General features: G+C 41.1%; 1 protein-coding gene across 1 annotated transcript in view; it reads left to right on the top strand.

The window, feature by feature from the left end:
- CASP8AP2 (caspase 8 associated protein 2) overlaps nucleotides 1–8,482 on the top strand; it is a 103,851-nt gene extending 95,369 nt beyond the window's left edge. The window contains exons 8-9 of the mRNA XM_030195174.1: nucleotides 1,830–1,929; nucleotides 5,354–8,482. Of these exons, the coding sequence (XP_030051034.1) occupies nucleotides 1,830–1,929; nucleotides 5,354–5,413 (160 nt within the window). The 3' untranslated portion in view covers nucleotides 5,414–8,482. The remainder of the gene's footprint in view (nucleotides 1–1,829; nucleotides 1,930–5,353) is intronic.
- Nucleotides 8,483–20,557: the final 12,075 nt, after the last annotated feature.

The raw sequence follows: 20,557 nt of genomic DNA, 5'->3' as shown, positions 1-20,557 counted from the left end.
AGAGGCTTTTAGGATCTTGGCGGATAGGTGGTATGTGTTTCCTCAGATATTAAGCTCTATAATATCCAAATGAACCAGACTCCCTGATGAGTCCTTAAGTTGGAGTATTTTCTGATGGCCCTTGCGAGTATATATCAAATGAGACAAAAGCTTCCCACTTTTGTTACCATGAAGATAGAGTTGGAATTTGTAATAATGTATTGATTTAACTGCCCTTTATTATCTTCATGTTCTACCTGTTTTTCTGTCTATTTGTATCATTGCCCTCATTGAGTTGTAAGCTTATGTAACCCTGTAAGCCACATTGTGCCCGCTCTAGTGGGAAAATGTGGGGTATAAATGTACTATAAATAAATAGGGCATGCTTACTTCGTCACTTAGGCGACTGGATCCTTGACTCAGAGAGCTTTACATCTCTAGCTTTGGAGAAGCACTTTTCCAACCCTGGCATCTACATTATTTATCGCATGCACCACTTTCTATCCTCCTGCTGAACATAAGTAGTGTTCTGTTGCGCCCCCTATGAGACATCTGGCGAGAATTCAGTGGTTACTGGGCGATATCAGCAGATACGTCGGATAGGCTGCTGTTTCAGGGGAATGCCCTGTTTTTAACCGGGTAGGGACAGTGAGACTTTCCATTTTTGGGGGTGCTGGGATATTGCATCTTTGTCACATGTCCTGGGGCTTGTTGAAAGGTTGAGGCTGCTAGATCAACTGGGCATTGGTTCTACGTCCCTCTTGAGAGACGTTTTTGCTTACAATCAGATATCGCATTATGTATCCTCTCTGGAATTTGTGGCATTGCAATCTAACCATACTAAGACGTTTCAGGAGTTTTTTTGCCATGGCTGGGGAGGATCACTTTACTGTTTCTTCTTTACATAAGGCATTGCTTCAGATTTGTCCCACACAAGACTTTTTTGACCTGATGTTGAGATGGAATGCAGATCTGCAGAGGCCTGTTGCCTCTCTTGACCTTTTGGTCATGGTCAGAAGGATCCCTAGTCTTACTGTTAATGTTAATTTATGGGAATGTCAGTTTCGGGTACTAAACTGCTCTTATTTGACGCAGATGCAGTTATTTAAAACAGGGAAAATAGACTCGCCCCTATACCCCAAATGTCATGCTTTTCGGTGGTGTTCTAAAATGCACTTTTGGAAATCTATACTAGATTACTTGGGGGACCTCCTACATTCTCCTATTCCCCTTTCACCAGCGTGGATCCTTACAGATTGTTTTGAGGGTTTTGCGTTGCAGAGCAGGGGTGGGCTGTCAGTTACTTTGGAAGGCAGGTATAGTTACTAAGAAAACTATCCTGGGAGTCTGGACGATGCCTGATTCGCCCTCTTTATAGGCCTGGCGTAATAAATTCCATCCTTTAATGACATTTGAAAGAAATGAGGCCAGGACCTCACCTAAACATAAGAAAGTATTTCTTTTCATTTGGGAAGTTTACATTCAATCACTACCTCATAGGGCTCATTCTTAATTCCCTTTAATTTGGAGACTATGATGTGGTTTCACCCTCTTTTATTTATTTTGGAGCCTGAGGGGCGGCAATAATGTTCTTTTGTCTATTTGAGTGTGTGACTTTAAGTTTATCCTCATGTTGGGTGGGAGGGTGAGTGTTTATGGAGTTGGAGCACATTCTGTTGGTATAGCGGTGGGGCTATAAGAAACCAAGCCCTCCTCTAATTCATGCTTTTTTGTATTCTTTTCGCTCTGTTGACCAATGCTTGTTTATTGTTTCTGATATTTGTTCTGTGTTGGAAATTTCAATAAAACAAGATTCAAACATTAAAAAAATGACTGTTTGTTTGTCAAAGGAATGATGACAGAGCCATCCTTTTGGAGTGCCAGAAAGAGGGACCCTCGGAGCAAATGTTTATCTCCTTGGCTAGCAAACTGGACAAAACCTCACAGCAGGTATAAATTTACTATTTCCTTACCATACTGCTTAAATGCAACAGAGGAGGAGTAGCCTAGTGGTTAGTACTGCAGACTTTGATCCTGTGGAATGGAGTTCAATTCCCACTGCAGCTCATTTTGTCTCTGCTGGGCAAGTCGCTTAACCCTCTATTGCCCCATGTACAAAATAAGTGTCTGTGTATTATTATTATTTCATTTGTACCCCGTGCTTTCCCACTCATGGCAGGCTCAATGCGGCTTACATGGGACAATGGAGGGTTAAGTGACTTGCCCAGAGTCACAAGGAGCTGCCTGTGCCTGAAGTGGGAATCGAACTCAGTTCCCCAGGACCAAAGTCCACTACCCTAACCACTAGGCCACTCCTCCACAAAAAAAAAAAGTTGACATGCCTCTGGTTTATGGTTATTGTTATGATTGTGTTTTCACATAATTGTATGGAATTGTTGGCATATCCCAATAAAAATAATTATTTCTCTCTCTCTCTCTCTCTCTCTCTCTATCTCTATCTATCTATCTATCTATCTATCTATCTATCTATCTATCTATCTATATATATATATATCTATATATATATATCTATATATCTATATATATATATATATATATATATATAAACCACTTTGATTGCAACCACAGAAAGGTGGTATAGCAAGTCCTATCCTCCATTGAATCATGGTGATTAGAGCACATCAGTGCAGAAGAGCCAGTTCTGACTGCAGTTTAGGGTATCCCATCACAGGTACCTAATTGAGAGAAGGGGCCTATCGGATAAGGACTAGGGGGTACAAGCATAGGAAATCTCTGCTGACATTATATTTGTTGTATTCAGTTTGGCTACCTTTCCTATTTTGGGGGCCCCAGAGAGTAAATATTTTAAGAAAGGAAAAATTTGATCTTACTGCTAATTTTCTTTCCTTTAATCGCACCAGACCAGTTCAGCAGTTTAGGTTTTGCCAAATAGCAGCTGTTAAAAAAAGAATCTATGCAGAACGTCCAAATATGACCACAGAGGGGAAAGAAAAAGAAATGCATGGTATACAGGAGGCAGAATTAACATAAAGGCTCCCATTAACATGTCATGATCCACCACCAACTGGCCCATTGCACTTAATGCTATTTTAATTACTTCTTGTAGTCGTCAGTCACAAGTACAGGCTGCAGCATCAACATTTTAAAATGAGATAAAGCAGCTTTTAAACTAGGAACTCTGGGGAAGGCTGACAGTCACTCAAAAGCGCATGGTTCTGAACAAGATATTTTCAAAGGATATTGTCACAAATCGCCTAGCCACCTGCCTGGGGCTAACCCTGCAGCCACTTAGAGGGTTTATCTCCAGCACAGCTCAGGTCCGCCTGCACCTGCCGTTTGTGCTCTACACTAGCATTCTCCTCCCACCAACTGGGTCCCAACCGCCTCTGGGCAAGTCTCCCGCTCTCAAGATGTTTCCTGGTGATTTCTAGGTTACTGGGGCCACATTCCCAGTAGTCCTACAGTTCCTAGAAAGCACTCACAGACCTAACATAGAAACCACCAGGATTCTTAGTCTAGACAAGCAGAGGCAATAAACTAAAAAAAGGTTTATTGTCATAAAAATGTTGAACATTGAACCATAAAAATAGATGGAACAAAAACATCACATAATAACAGGAAACTGAATATGGATCAATTATAAAACTATCTAAACATTTGTTCACTACATGAGTAGTGCAGGACATATAGCTGCTCACAAGTTATAAAATATAACTGTTCACGGAGTCTCAGTGAAGATATCTCTCTCTTTTCCCTCCCAGTGTGAGACTGGGTTAAATGCCAGTACATCCTGGCTGAATTTGAGCTCCTGGGGCTAATCAGAACCCAGAACAGCAAATTTTAAAAGTAGCTGGCCACAGCACTGCAGGTTACTTTCTCTGTGTGCTAACTAAAGAAGGGACAGTCATTTTTCTGTAACAGCTTTAAACATAAACATGCACCACCTGCAGGCCAAACTAGAGAAATACACTTCAGGAAATAATACAGTTTACAGGCTTAAAACCACTGTTTTGTCACAGATATCACCAAAACAGGGAAGTTAGAGCAACCCGATAGTGGTAGTATTGTGTCAGATAGACGTAACTGATTCATGGGGCCTCGTGAATAGTCACTTTTTCAGCTGGTACACAATGCCTGCACTTTAATTCCCGCCTTCCCAAAATGTCTCAGTCATCCAATTACTGATGTCATTCAGTTTCTCAGCATTTATCTCCAGTGTTAGTAGCTATCAAGCACAAGCCAGCCTTGAACCTGTGCCCTTCGGGTTGGAAGAGAGCCGCCTTCCAGGAGGAGGTATTCTGCACTTGATGAATGTCTAGCCCCGAAGTCAGTGCAATCTCCGCTTATAAGTGTATTCAGTGAGCTAGTTAAAGGGATAGTGCTGAACACTCTGGCTGAGTATCGGACTTATAGGGCGACACTCTCTGTTGGTGTTCAGCAGCACTTGACCAGATAGTGCTACTGAACGTCAGCACTAACCGCCAAACTCATAGCCGGTGATTTTGTGGACTTATGCAGTTAAGTGCTAAATGTCATACTTAACAACATAAGTGAAAACTGACCACTGTAGCCAGACATAATGCCACTGGTTGCCAAAAAATGCTGTCTGCCATTGGCTGAATATTTACCCCCCAGTTTCTCTTCATAAATATGGCCTGTATGAGAGGGTGGCAAGAAGGAAGATAATGCCGAGGAAAAGCCCTATGATTTGCCACTTGATATTGACAAGGAAACAGGAGATACAGTATGCATTTGGGAGAAGGTTTTATGTTTTGAGACCAAAGTGAGATACTTTGGTCTAAATGTTTAGTGATACGTGAGGTGTGGAGCACACAGCGCATCAACCAATTAACACTGTTCTTATAGTAAAGCGCAGCTCAAAGAGAAAAAAGTGAATGTCCTCAAAGGGCTTAGTCAAAGCTCAGATCTGAATTCAATACAAAACATATAGCAACACTTGAAGATGGTAGTTCAGACAATCCTTAGCTAACTTAGAAGGGCTTGAGCTATGTTGCAAAAACTGCACCATCTCACTGTGCAATGTTGAGAAACACTTACCCAAAATTATTCATAGCTGCTACTGTTGTAGAGGTGTTCTCACCAAGTCTTGAGTCAAAGGATGTGAAGAATTATGCAGTGAAGATTTTTTTCCCTGATTTCTTATGCTTAATATCTTTTTGACTATTTTGATGATTGTTGTTCATGTTAAAAGTGTACCATATGTTGTGTAGAACAGTGAAACAAATTTTGACTTCAGTTCATTCTGATTTGTATTTTATAGACAGCAAAATTTGAAAAATATACAAGGTTGTGAAAACTTTGACAAGGTACTATATTGTTTGACTTGCTTTTTGTAACTGTTAACACTATCACTGTTTGTTCTTTTCTGTAGGTTTCAGAAAGGTTTCATCAGTTGATGAAGTTATTCAGAAAGACAAGTGCAAATAGCTGAAAGAGGCTTGGTTTGTGCATTGCATTTGCTTTTGTGGCTGCCTCTGTGGGTATCAGCTTATTGGAGTGATCACAGCACTGCACAGAGAGACATCTGAATCAGTACTGGTCAGAGACTGGTGTGTGTTGTGGAAAGCATTGCTATACCATACCTGGGTTTTTTTTTAACAGCAGTACTTGAAAGCACTTTGAAAACACCATTATTTAAATTTTCAAGAATTGGGTTGCCAAATTTGGCGCATTTTCTCATTCCACAGTGTGGGTTACATACTCAGAAGATTGAAGCATTACACAATATGCTGTGGTGTTTAAATGGACAAAGTAACTGTACATCCAGCCTAACAGACCCTAATATATTGATGTGGAGGCAAGTGCAATCAGATTAAATGGATTCTTAACCGTCTTGCTGTCAGAATGGAACAGCTGAACAGTTATTGGCACAGGCTGTATGCACTGGTTTCACGCTTTCCGGTAACAGTCATTGACAATGGGTTACAGCTCTTTCTTTTCTTTCCTCCCTTCCCCTAGACTTGATTATGCAGTTTCTTGATATTTGAAATTTATCATATGATTTTTATAGTTGGAAGAATAAATACACAGTAGATTTGGGGTACTAAAAACATACAATTCTCCTTCTAAAACCTTCAGATTGTTGGTTACAGCAGAATGGACTGTTAATTCTGTGGGAAGGCAACACGAAAAGTGCAGTTAAACACTATAAAGACTGAGAAATCTTTTCAGCCCCTATCTGTGATTCACATGTTTGCCCTTGGGTGGGGCATATAGGATCACAATCTTAAATTGTTATAATAGACTATGTAAGAAGATGAGGGACTTTAGGGCTCATTTTCAAAGCACTTAGACTTACAAAGTTCCATAGGTTACGATCAACTTTGTAAGTCTAAGTGCTTTGAAAATAAGCCTCTTTGTCATTTAATCTTCAGTTTCTTAAATTCTAGTTGTAAAACTTGCAACTGAATACCTGGATTATTTTGAGAACATTTCTGTTAAAAGCACAATAAAGTGCATTTATTAGCTTAGTAGATGGAGCCAGCCATCTACTAACTACAAAATGCTCATCTTTGATTGCAGAAATACTATGTGATTGACCCTGATATTTAACTGTGTTGATATTATTTTATGGTGCATAAATAATAATCCTGAAACCGGTTATGTAACGGTAATTGGATTTGAGTAGACTCATTGATAGGATGGTTATTTGAGAGAGGGATGTAGGCCAAATATTAAGTGAGAGCTGCTATTTATTTCAGTCTAATCATGTGGATTATGGAAAGCAACCAAGTTTAAGAATGTTTGTTTTCAAAATTGTTTGTAACATTTTAATGTAGTGTATCCCATGGAATGAGCCATTTCGTTTTCAGTGATCTGCTTCACGATGTTGAAAGCCCATTGAAATAGGAATTTAATTTCATGTTTGTATATGTTGCTTACTTTGAATTGTTTCAACTACAAAACAGACAAAAAAAAGAATAAATTTGTTCCAATGTGGTATTCCTTTTCTGACCACGTATGTAATCTGTAGAATACAATGGCTCTCTCTGTGTTTTAATGTTACATTTCAAGATTGAAAATTTAACCAAATTTTAATATGTGTAGTCATACTTCCGTTGCTTTCCAGAAGACTTGATACTCTGACTTTATGGTAGCTCGTTTTCTAACTATAGAAATTCTTTTGTAAATTACACCTTTTATGAAACTAACAGGAAGTCTCTTTACAAGTGGTGCTATATATGATTTAGCAAGATCACTTAGGTTCCTTTTTTCATATGTGGCCAAAAAGCAATGACCTGAGTAATTTTAGTTTTCAACAATTTTTATTAATGAAGCACAAAAATAGTGTTTACATAATGAAAGTATCAGTACAATCAACCAACATACACTAAGTACGATAATTGTGCAGTATTACTCATCTTCATTAATCTTTTAACTTTATCCCCCCCCCCCCTTTTTATGTTACTGATAATTGACATTTTATTCAACAGAGTCTGTTAACAACAATTTATCCACAACTCCTTTCCCCTATGCTCTTTCCTTCTACCAATTGACAACATATATTCAAATGCATTAACCCCCAAAGTGTAACCACTTTCAGATGTCAGCTTTACATTGCACAATCAAAAGCATTGAACTAAAAACAAGCAAAAATGTGGGGTCTTACTCCCCTCCGTAAGAGAGCCAGGGGGCCTATGATGACCTGAGTAATTTTAAAAGAACATTTTTACAGTATGATCTTTGGATAATGTCCATGCCGAATAAAGGGTTTCACAGCACGTAAAAGCGTCAGTATTATCTTGTACCAAAACATCTACTCCAGCTGTGCATATAAATAAGGTACAGTAACTTATTTCTCAGGAATGACTTAATTTAGCTTTCTTCATGGGAGAGGGGGGAATGCGCAAGGTTTGCAGTAGTCTTTATTGAAGATATTTCCCTCGTTGTGCTGAGGTCTGAGGAATATTTTAAGACTCTGTGTAGTAGTCTGAGTCAGTTCAGCTTTTACTGTTTAGTCACTTCCGAACAGGTATGAAGCTCTTGTGCAGATGTATAATGAGGAAAATAAATACGAAACGTGGCTTTCTAGATCATCTTGGTTCAATCCCCCTACCCCCACCCCCCCCCTCCAAGATGCCAACTTTGCCTTGCCAAGTCATGATTCATTTAATTCAAAATGTTGTCCAAATCTGTTGAATCCCTTAGGTCTTCAGTCAACACAGTTTTTTGGAGCTATGTTCAACCATTTCAGAGTTATAAAGGGGGAGCATATGCTCGCCTTATGAGAGAACTGCCAACTTCACACTCCTCCCCCTTCTTCAGAACCGCTTACTAACCTTTGAAAAATGGAAGAGAGAGAGTTAGTTGCAGCTGGGTTGAGATAATCCAAAGTAATAAAAGGGGTGGGGGTGGACATACATACAAAAACACAAATGTCAACATACAGAGATGTTTGGTACAATCTTACAAGCCTCTTTGTTCTACCAATCCAAGGCTAATAAAGTAGATGGATTTGTTTAAGCAAATATTAAAACATCACTGGTTAAACAGGTTTACAATGAGGCATATTTTCAAAGCACTTAGCCTTCCAAAGTTCCATAGAAACCTATGGAACTTTGGAAGGCTAAGTGCTTTGAAAATATGCCTCAATGGGAGTTTTGCTCTGTTCTCTACTATGAAATGGCCCAGTGGAAAATGAGGGGGTAATTCTGTAATCTACTATAATAAAAAGCAACCTCAACGTTCTGAGGACACTAACGTCACTGAAGTCAGTCAGTCTCCCAGAACGGTTCGTGGATTCATGGTGGTGAAGCCACCCCACTGACCCGTGCCCCGCCCTCACGTCAAACGTCATGACGTCGAGGGCAGGAAAAAAAAAACTCAACTAAACAAACGGTTCGCACCCACGCAGGGGGAGGAGGAGTAGGAGTGTTTCCCTACTCCTCCCCCTGCCAACCCACCCGCGGAAAGGGGACGCACCTCCAAAGCTACGGAGTGCAAATGACTCCGGAGACCACTGTTCCCACATCCAACCCCCCCCTCCCCCCCCACCATACCTCAAAACATTCAAGCTGTTCCCACATCAAACACCACCCCCTCCCCGCGCACCAAACCTCAAAAAATACAAGCCCCGCCCACAGATTCGTAGACCCCCCCCCCCTAAAGCTGCAGCTGAACACAAGGACCTCCAGCACCCCCCCCCCCCCCCCCCCCCGCAACAACCCCCTCCTGAGACATCCACCTTCGCATTGCTTTGCCGGCAGGGGACCCGAAACCCCGCCAGCATAAGCCCTGTCTGCTCACTACGGCGTCATCTTCGGCGTTCCTAGCCTGTGGAGGCAGGGCTTCTGTGCGTCTGACGTCCTGCACGTGCAAGACGTCAGACGCACAGAACTCCGCCCTGCACAGCTACCAACGCCGACGATGACGCTGTAGTCAGCACACAGAACTTGTGGTGGCGGGGTTCCGGGTCCCCCGCCACCAAACCAACGCGAAGGTGGGTGCGATGGGCACAGTGGGTCGGATGGCTGCGGCCGGATGCATCGCCGTGGGTGGGATGGTGCCGGGAGGGGGGGCATCGCACCTCACAGGCAACTGCTAAATGAGGAAAACCTTGCTAGCGCCCGTTTCATTTGTGTCAGAAACGGGCCTTTTTTTACTAGTTGTTTAATATTTCTTTCATTTTTTTCTGACATTTGTGCCTGGTTACCATTTGTTCAGCACGTTTCTTTCACTGGTCAATATCATAATGTGATTATTGAATTAATTTTCTCATAATGTTTCAGAAAATTGCCTTCAAAACCTTCCTGATGTAAGATCCGATAGTTTTTCTTGCATTTTGAAGTAATTCTCTTAACAATCGTATGTAATGGGATTCTGCAAGCATACATTATAATTTATTACATTTTATGTATCATCTTTAACAGTATAAATAACATCAAAGTAGTTGCCAAGTAAAAATACAGTATCGGTCACAAATTTTTAAAAATCTCCCCTAAAACAGATCTTTCCATAAGACTCATCCTTTCAGAAACAAAATTACACAATACCATAAATATTGTACTTAGTGATTCCCTCCCCAAAGCTGCTGGGCAAATAACCATGTCTTAGTTTGTTTCCTAAAATGAAGGTAGCTTGATTCTTTACTTTTAGGCGCAGGATCATTCCATCATGTAGAACTGACGTAACTGAAGGTGTGCTTGACCTATATCTTTCAAAATTAAACAATCTGAGAAATCGCAGGTATATCAAAATACTATCTCTACGACCTGTGCCTTTGAGCACTGATTCGGTGTCACTATCTAGTTTCCTAAATTTGGGTTCCTCAATAGACATAAATACGATTTTCTAAGAAATTTTGTTGAAGACCTGGTCTACATCCAATGATAGCACTATACCTGGTGGATAGCTGACTGGTTTTATTAAGGGTAGGATGTCAAACACTACAAGGGAGTTAGATGTTTGTGAATGAATAGGGGGGAAATCTGTTCTGAGCAAAGCTGTAGCACTTTTGCCATCATTTTAACATTTTGCATTAGATAAAGATACTGGGCAATATGAGGTACGGTGGGTTGGATCTTTAGCCTTAGTCTGTTGGCTGTAGAATTAGTTGTCCTTAGGCACTTGAAACAGTTTCCCTTTCCACATCATAGTAACTAGCTTAAGACCCTTTTTGTAACTATTTGGCATTTCCAAAAAGGCTTTCATGCTTTACCTACTACAGAAAGAACTACTAAGCTTGGCTGTCATCTCTCATCTCCCGGATTCTATATAGCGCGCCTAGAGATCCGCACCATTTCTATAACAGTGCGCTTAACAAGCTAATGAGTGCTGATAACAGCACTTAAACAATAATGAGCACTAATTGGCACTGATTAGAATTTAGGCGCACAAGTCACTAAGGGGGGGGGGTCTTTTACTAAGGCATACTCACGTTTTTAGCACGCGCTAAACGTTAGAGACACCAATGTATTCCTATGGGCGTCTCCAATGTTTAGCACGCACCTATTTTTAGCTCGCTAAAAATGTGAGCGCGCCTTAGTAAAAGACCCTTAAGTGTTATTCTGTAATGATGTGCGCCAAACGTCTTAACACGTGCAGGCAAAAAGGGGCGTAGTTATAGGTGGGGAAATGGGTGTTTCGTGGGCATTTTGAAATTTATGCGACTAGTTACAGAATATGGCCCCAGTGCGTCTAAATCTACGCACTGGGATTTATGCCACGTTTCATTGGTGGAAATGAATGTGTGTAGATTTAGGCGCTGAAATATCAACTTAAGTGCGTTCTGTCATGGGCACCTAAATCTAGGCACCAATTATAGAATATGCTTAGTCGGCACTGATTTCAGGGCTGATTTTTTTTTTTTTAGACACTGTATATAGTATCTCCCCCATGTGTCTATTCCAAACACGCATTCACCAGGCATTAGTTATTGGGGGAGAGGGGGAGGTCAACTTTTTTTTTCTATTTAAAAGCAGTGCTACAGTTGTGCTGCGACTAATGGGTGTGAAATACGTTTACTTGCTTTAGAACCAACTCCAGTAATTGGAAACACTGAAATTAGGGTGTTGAGGTTCCAAACTATGTAGCCTTTTTAATGTTATCTTCTTGAGTATCTCTCCGAAAAGGTGGTATCTTGGAGTTACCCCACCACATATCCATTATGGTATTTGAATGGACTTTGTAATTTTGGTTGTATTTTTTTCTCTAGTGATTAGTTTTATCCTCTTACAGAAGACTTCCCTTTGACTTTCTTTGGCTGAAACACAAAGGTTCCTGTAATCTGTAGAGAAACTTGAAAGGATTAAGGGGGTCTTTTACTAAAGCTTAGCTCGCGTTATCTGCAACAGGGCTCATAGGAATAAAATGGGCTATGTTGCAGATAACTCAAGCTAATCTAAGTGTCTTGGCTCACTGAGGCTTTTTCCTCCTCGTGATGTGTGTTTGCTATCCTTACTTTATGAGATTATAGTGGAATGATTTGTTTTGAATGGACAGATAAATGTAATTCCCACCAAGTTCTGTTAATTAGTGTATCAAATGTGTCTGGTGAATCTGTATTTTTTTTTTTTCAGTGTCATATTCTCAAAGTTGTAGTTTTAGTTCTGGCTTGAATTTTCATTTGTTTGTAAATTTTGGATGAACAGAAATGCATTTTGTAAATGTTACAGTCTTGGTTGTAAATGTGTGTACAGTTCTGTTTTCTGTAAAATATGTACATAGCTTTGTTTAGGCAGAGATTTTTGTACCTATGAAACTGTTTATTTTATACAAAACTATTAGCGTCCTTTCTGTGCTACAGAGTCCTGTATAATTTTTTTTATTCAAAATGTTTTTTAATATTTTGCACAAAATTAAATTAAACTATTTTATTTTTCATGCTTCTTTTGAGGCTAAATCTTTTTATACTTTCAGTGCATTATTTCTGTGAGAAAAAAACTGTGTGCTGTAAATGCCAGGAAGTTGATACAAACTCTTTACCCTGTTCTGTGTTAAAATGATTGAATGATGGTGAGAGAGCTGATCTCTTTTTAATGCTGTATTCATCTTGTTTGTGGATGGCAGTTCTTGCATATAGTTTCTTTGCCAACAATTGTTCTGATTCTTCTGGGGCTCATTTTCAAAGCACTTGGACGATACAAAGTACCACAGCTTACTATGGTATTTGAGGGGCATAATCGAACGGGGACAACCATCTCTAAGGACGTCCCAGCGAACGGCCGGGGAAACCTGTACTATCGAAACAAGATGGACGTCCATCTTTCGTTTCGATAATACGGTCGGGGACGCCCAAATCTCAACATTTAGGTCGACCTTAGAGATGGGCGACCTCGGTTTTCGCTGATAATGGAAACTGAGGACGCCCATCTCAAAAACAACCAAATCCAAGGCATTTGGTCGTGGGAGAAGCCAGCATTTGTAGTGCACTGGCCCCCCTCACATGCCAGGACACCAACCGGGCACCCTAGGGGGCACTGCAGTGGACTTCACAAATTGCTTCCAGCTGCATAGCTCCCTTACCTTGGGTGCTAAACCCCCCTCAAACCCCACTCCCCACAACTGTACACCTCTACCATAGCCCTGAAGGGGGGCACCTACATGCGGGTACAGTGGGTTTCGGGTGGGTTTTGGAGGGCTCCCATTTATCACCACAAGTGTAACAGGTGTGTGTGTGGGGGGGGGGGGGGGTGGGCCTGGGTCCGCCTGCCTGAAGTGCACTGCACCCACTAAAACTGCTCCAGGGACCTACATACTGCTGTGATGGAGCTAGGTATGACATTTGAGGCTGGCATAGAGGCTGGAAAAAAAATGTTTTACAATTTTTTTTTTTTTTAGGTTGGGAGGGGGTTGGTGACCACTGGGGGAGTAAGGGGAGGTCATCCCTGATTCCTTCTGGTGGTCATCTGGTCAGTTGGGGCACTTTTTCGAGGCTTAGTTGTGAAAAAAAAAGGGACCAAGTCGACTAAATGCTCGTCAGGGACGCCCCTTCTTTTTTCCATTATTGGCCGAGGATGCCCATCTCTTAAGCATGCCCCCGTCCCGCCTTCAGTACACTGCTGACATGCCCCCGTGAACTTTGGTCATCCCCACGATGGAAAGCAGTTGAGGACGCCCAAAATCGGCTTTCGATTATGCCGATTTGGGTGACCCTGAGAGAAGGACGCCCATCTCCCGATTTGTGTCAAAAGATGGGCGTCCTTCTCTTTCGAAAATGCCCCCTGTTTGTGTGTCTAAGTGCTTTGAAAATGAGTCCCTCTGTATCTGAAGTACTTCAATTTTTTACTGTAACCTCTTTATTAACAAATAAAAATATAATCCCTAACAACTCGGGGTTATACAAACACATTACACTGTCTCATATTACAAATAAACTAAGATTTTATTTAGAATCATGCACAGTATTTTGACAATACAAATCTAAAAGATCCCAAACAGTTTTTGTTTTTTAGCTCTGTGTGTGAATTATTTGAAGCCAGTCAGTGTGAACCCACTTCCAAGAATTGCTGGTAACTTATTTGGTGTAGCTTTATCTACTACTACTACTTAACATTTCTAAAGCGCTACTAGGGTTACGCAGCGCTGTACAATTTAACATAGAGGGACACTCCCTGCTCAAAAGACAAGTGAACAGTCAAGCATGATTAGCTCATTGAGCAGCTGAAGGTTCTTTTATGGAATCCCAAATAGCTGTAATTCTGAAAACTGACCATGCTCATGCTAAAATGGAGAATTATAGGCCTGTTTCCCTTATTAATGTGGATTGTAGGATTTATACAAAAGTACTAGCAATGAGGATAGCTACATTTTTGCCTTATCTGGGAGGCCCCTCGCCCATAGGGAGTTCCTTTAATGGCTTCATGCATCTCATCTGTTCCCAAATCCCTGTCCAATATTGCACTTTACTGCAGAAATAGCATCAGATGTGGAAGTCTGCCCATGAATGCTGCAAAGCTTGCATCTACAATTCACATATGAAGAGTATAATATCTCATAAGAGTTTTGAAACTTTATGGCAATATCAGGGTCTTTAGCTAGAGAATTACCAAGATGGTCAACAATGACAGGGACTCTAGGCTTATCTTTATGCCCTTTCAGATATTGACCTAGTAAATGGCCCATCTTATTTTCTTTTGCATAAGCTAAAAAGTTTTGTAGAGACTGTTTAGCTTCATTACTAAGCATTAACTTATAGGCATGCCTTGCCTTTTGCAGCTTCAAGTAAGCATCCACCCTATAAGCAGCCAAACAACTTTGTTCCAACTGTTCAACGTCCTCCTCCAATTTAGCCACCTCTTTCCTTTGCCCTTTTGCTTTCCTTGCAATATAATTAATGATAACCCTCCCCCCCCCTATTGTAGCTTTATACACATACTCCAAATGTGCATAGAGCATACTGTCAACAGGCAGTGTCCAAAATAATCCTCCATTGCATATTTCATTAATTCTACAAAATGAGTATCGTGCACCAAAACAGTATTGTCATCACAGGAACCCTTGTTTTAAAATGTTGCAAAGACCTAGCTCCATGGTCTGAAAATAGAATACCATGTATCTCTGAATATACTAGAAAATGTATAATAGTTTTAGATGCTAAATAAAAGATCAATATCTGAGTATGAATCATGCACAAGTGAGAAAAAAAATATAATCCCTCCCACTTGGGTATTGCATATGCCATGGGTCCTCGAAGGGTCATATGTACATATGATTCATGCAAGACAGCATGAGATAATATTGCTACAAAGCTATCAATAGTATTAGTTTATTAGTGTCTCAAAACCAATGAGTGGAGTGGAACGGGTAGATGTGAAGCGTCTGTTTACGCTTTCCAAAAATACTAGGACTAGGGGGCATGTGATGAAGCTACAATGTAGTAAATTTAAAACGAATCGGAGAAACTTTTTCTTCACTCAACTTGTAATTAAACTCTGGAATTTGTTGCCAGAGAATGTGGTAAAGGGGTTAGCTTAGCAGAGTTTAAAAAAAGGTTTGGACGGCTTCCTAAAGAAAAAGTCCATAGACCATTATTAAATGGACTTGGGGAAAATCCACTATTTCTGGGATAAGCAGTATAGGATGTTTTGTACTTTTTGGGGATCTTGCCAGGTAGTTGTGACCTGGATTGGCCACTGTTGGAAACAGGATGCTGGGCTTGATGGAGCTTTGGTCTTTCCCAGTATGGCAATACTTTATGTAATTATGTACTTAATTCAAGATTAGTGGTGGTTAGAATGTTAGTATAGGAACATTTCCTTCCCCCTTATTGCCATGACATGTCTCTTGATAACCTAAATCAGGAAGCAAAACATAAAATGTTAAGCATTCACAGTGAAATTAATGGTCAACTCTGCTGAAAGGAAAATAAATTATTTATTAATCACTAAATCAACCTGCTTGTATTCTTGCTGTGATTCTATCTAGGAATAAAACAGCAGTTTTAGTAATGCATATTAAACATCAAATTGTGTATCCTTAGTTGCAAATATTCAGATTCAAGACCTCTTAAAATAAAGCCTTTCAGAATTAAATGGTTGAACTTTTTCAAGCATTATCCCAATGGTAGGATAATAAGGGAATATTCTTCAGCAGTTTCTGTCTGGAACCCTTTGTAACTTAGAAGCTAACTATTTCTGAGAAAGCAAAAGACATGCTCACATAACAAGATGGAATGCCTGTTCAAACAGTAGCATGTATCAGGTATCCGAAAGATGTAATGGCTAAACCCAGATAATAAACAATTCAGACTTAAATTTTAAACAAATGTTGGTGCCTAGGTTACATTCCTTGAGAAGTAGCAAGGCCAAATGATAAGTATGCCTAAGGTAAAGTACATTTAGGTGCAATACTTCTCTAAAAACACCTAGGATACTAGAGGCTCGTTTTCAAAGCATATAGACTTACAAAGTTACCTAGGTTACTAGCAGGCTTATTTTCAAAAGAGCAAGAGGCCCATATTTCGACCCAAATCGGGAGATGGGCGCCTTTCTCCCATGGGCGCCCAAATCGGTATAATCGAAAGCCGATTTTGGGCGCCTCCAACTGCAGTCTGTCGCAGGAACGAACAAAATTGATGGGGGTGTGTCGGAGGCGTGGTGAAGGCAGGACTGGGGCGTGTTTATCGGCCGAGGAGAGATGGGCGCGCTCGGCCGATAATGGAAAAAAGAAGGGCGGCAGAAGCGAGAATTTGGGCCGCTTTTTTGGAACCCTTTTTTTTCACGAACAAGTCCACAAAAAGTGCCCCAACTGCCCAGATGACCACCCGAGGGAATCGGGGATGACCTCCCCTGACTCCCCCAGTGGTCACTAACCCCCTCCCACCAAAATAAAAACTTTAAAACCTTTTTTTTTTTTCCAGCCTGTATGCCAGCCTCAAATGTCATACCCAGCTCCATCACAGCAGTATGCAGGTCCCTGGAGCAATTGTTAGTGGGTGCAGTGGACCTCAGGCAGGTGGACCCAGGCCCACCCCCCCTACCTGTTACACTTGTGCTGGTAAATGGGAGCCCTCTAAACTGCCCCCAAAACCCACTGTACCCACATCTAGGTGCCCCCCTTCACCCATAAGTGCTATGGTAATGGTGTAGAGTTGTGGGGAGTGGGTTTTGGGGGGGATTTGGGGGGCTCAGCACCCAAGGTAAGGGAGCTATGGACTTGGGAGGTATTTTAATTTTTAATTTTACTTTTTACAAGTGCCCCCTAGGGTGCCCGGTTGGTGTTCTGGCATTGGAGGGGGACCAGTGCACTACAAATCCTGGCCCCTCCCATGACCATATGCCTTGGATGTGTTCGTTTTTGATCTGGGCGCCTTCGGTTCCCATTATCGCTGAAAACCGAAACCGCCCAGCTCAAATACGCCTAAATCTGATGCATTTGCCTGGCACTAACCGTATTATCGAAACAAAAGATGGACGCCCATCTTTTTCGAAAATATGGTCTGTCCCACCCCTTCGCGTACTCGTCCTCGGAGATAGTTGCCCGTGGCGATGGGCATTCGCGTTCGATTATGCCCCTCTAGGTGACTTTGTAAGTCTATGTGCTTTGAAAATGATCACCAAAATAAGTTGAAACCTGTTCTGTCAAACTTATTAACGCTACTTATTCTCTTAACAATTTACGAGATTCTCAAACAACTTTGTATACATATGCTGTTCAGTTAATAGGCCTTTAATATAATCAGTTCATTAACTCCACATATTTGAACATGCATGTAAACTGATTGCAATGATAACTTCATATATAATCTACCTTGAAAGACTTATTACACCTCAGATATTCTAGAATAGAACAAAGGTGTGATACAATACAAACTCCCATCCACAAGTAGGTATCTTTGTCTTGGATTTTAAATTGCAATAAACAATAGGTTAAGGAGACACATATGCCTTCTGCCTGATTTAGCTGTAAAGGGTATCTTTATAAACCTTATTAGGGAAGTACAGAAAATGAACAAGACAAAGTCTCTCTGCCTCCCCCCCTGAGAACAAAGATAGACTCCTATCTTGTAAGGACTAGTACCTCAATAGCTCATTACCATGGCTTCTGAACTATCACAGCAATACCTATCTAAAATTCCAGGTAAGTACAAGAGTGATCAGCCCTACCTACACATGATAAGATTATGAAGGGCAACACTCAGCTCTGGGTGCTACTAATGTTTAACCCCTCGAACCAGTAATCCTTGTATATTCTGGGTGTGAGACAGAAGCCATTGGCAGATTTCTGGATCCTTCCCCTGAAAGCACCTTTGCAAGGACAAAAATCACCTCACTGATGTTTATGCAAGGAGGCGACAGCCATGCTAACACTTTCCATGTTTGCCTTCATAATTTGTTTGAGCACTCATGTTTCTGAGTTGTCTGTTCTTTTGAGATGTTCAGTGCTTGGGACTGAGTAGTGGCTTGAAAGTTTCCCAACTAACTCTGTGTTGATGTCTGATGCCTCCTGGCTTCAGCTTATTTTTCCAGACCTGTGGAACAGAATTACTGTGTAGAGGGAAACACACATTGAGTCAAAGAACCATTTGTTTCCCCCAATCAGAGCCCAGAACATTTGAAAAAAGCTGCTCACATCCCTGCAAGGCACTTCCTATTATCTGTGTTAACTAAAGAAGGAATCATTCACTTATCTGTAACAGCTTTACAGCAAAGAAACACCACCTGCTGGCCAAATAGGAGAAATACACTTCAGGACATAAGACTGGAAAATATCCAAAACATTTTACAAGCTTAAAACACACTGTTTATTCACAGCAAGCTTGATCATATTTTGTATATCTGGGAGACTAATGCCCCCTCCCTGCTAAGGCCCACTCAAAAACACAACTGTGTTTTAGTTTTTTCCCAATCCAACAAAATTTAGAGATCAATCTATACAAATACGATAGGTCTTTTTTTTCAACAAATGTATGGGCCACATTTGTAAAATGTGAAGCCATCTCAGGAATAGGGTCATATGAAATAGACTGACTGACTCTACATGCAACGAGAGGGCAAAATGTATCCAACCGTTCAAGAAGTGGGTGGTAGACTCAAGAAGATGCAGCACATTTTATTCATCTAAAGTAATTTTAGTATTAGTGAATTGTATCCCTAAATAACGGAGGGAAGATTCAGCCTATTGTAGTGGGAATGGCCCTTTTCATTCTCTCCTAACCCTGTCTTCAGTAGCCAATGCCAATGACTTAGAGAAATTTAACCAAAATCCTGAGAAATCCCCCAAACTCTTTAAAACTTTCCATTAAAGAAAAAATGGCTGACAGTGCATGACCCATAGGAGCCAACTTTTCAAAATTATTGGGGGGTGCTAAGCCCAATGGAAATAACCCCTCCTTGGACACATTCAAGGAATGTTCTCAATATTGGGGCTGCTCAAGCACCCACAGAGTTGGCTCCTATGGCATGACCTAAGGCTAGCTGCTCCGATATTGAGCTCCAGATTGTACCTCTGTTATCACCTGGATGCCAAAAAGGAGAGGGAGCAATTAGGTAGCCTCACCTATTGCTCCCCCACCGTGCCAGGCATCGATTTTGCAGTACAGTGTTGCAAGTTGGCATAGGAGCCACCTTTTTAAAATTTTGGGGGGTGCTACCCCCAGTGGAGATCACCCCTCCCTGGACACATACAAGGCATTTATTCTATATTGGGGGTGCTCAAGCACCCACAGCAGCCACCGAGTTGGCTCCTATGCAAGTCGGGACTGAGATGGAGGCATCCTTGCTGCCTTGCCAGGACACAGCATTGGCGGGGCTTGAGGAGATAATTTAATTCAGCCTGCTAGCCCAAACACCTCCACAACCATTGGCAAGGGTGGTGCCTATGGAGAGCAATGCAGGGGACCAGTCCAGAGCATTTGGCACCCCAGAGGGGGGAGAGGACAGCGTCTCAACCCAGATGGAATAGATCTGGTGGCTAGATTGCTACAGCAGGAATATGGGTACTCAGGCACCTGGAGATGAAACATCAGTCGAGTCTATGCCAGTGGCTGGATTGGAGACTGGCTCTGAGATCACCCTGGCTTCTATCCTGAAGGTAATCAACAGCTGACTCAAACAGTGAGTAAATGGATGGAGCACATGGAGAGATCTGCCAAGGATGTATCTGCATGGGTTTTGAAAGTGGGAGACTATGGTGGAGAACTTGAAGAAAATTAATGAACTGGAGGGTAATATGAAGGAGAGTAAAGAGCTGCAGACTAAGTTAATTAAGACCTCTGTAGACACTAAGATAAATTGGAACAAGTGGAAACCCATCTGAGAGAGCTTGTAACCATAGGTTTTTGAAATTTCCTAACATCAATTTGAAGTCATCAAGGGAATTGTTTAAGAAGTACTTAATGGAAGTGTTACAGTTGCCAAATGATTTAATTCCTTTGATTAATAAGATCTACCACCTCCCTTTTAAAAAGATACTTGTCATGAGACCTACAGAAGTGGCATCTAATGTAGGTTTGGTTTCTCCTGATAGTTTAAATATATCTGAATTTCTGGAAACATCTCAAGAAATGGTGGAGACCAGTGCTACACTCTTGTTTTTATTTGAGTTAGAAATTGATAAAGATCTAATTCTTCAGTTGTTTTCCCAACATTGTTTAGAGCAGTTTATAGGTCAGAAATCGTGTTCCAGATGCAGGAAG

The sequence above is a fragment of the Microcaecilia unicolor genome, chromosome 3, assembly GCF_901765095.1.
Source record: "Microcaecilia unicolor chromosome 3, aMicUni1.1, whole genome shotgun sequence".
NCBI lineage: Eukaryota > Metazoa > Chordata > Amphibia > Gymnophiona > Siphonopidae > Microcaecilia > Microcaecilia unicolor.
Note: the sequence above shows the minus strand (reverse complement) of the source record. Positions and strands in the feature narration are given on the sequence as shown.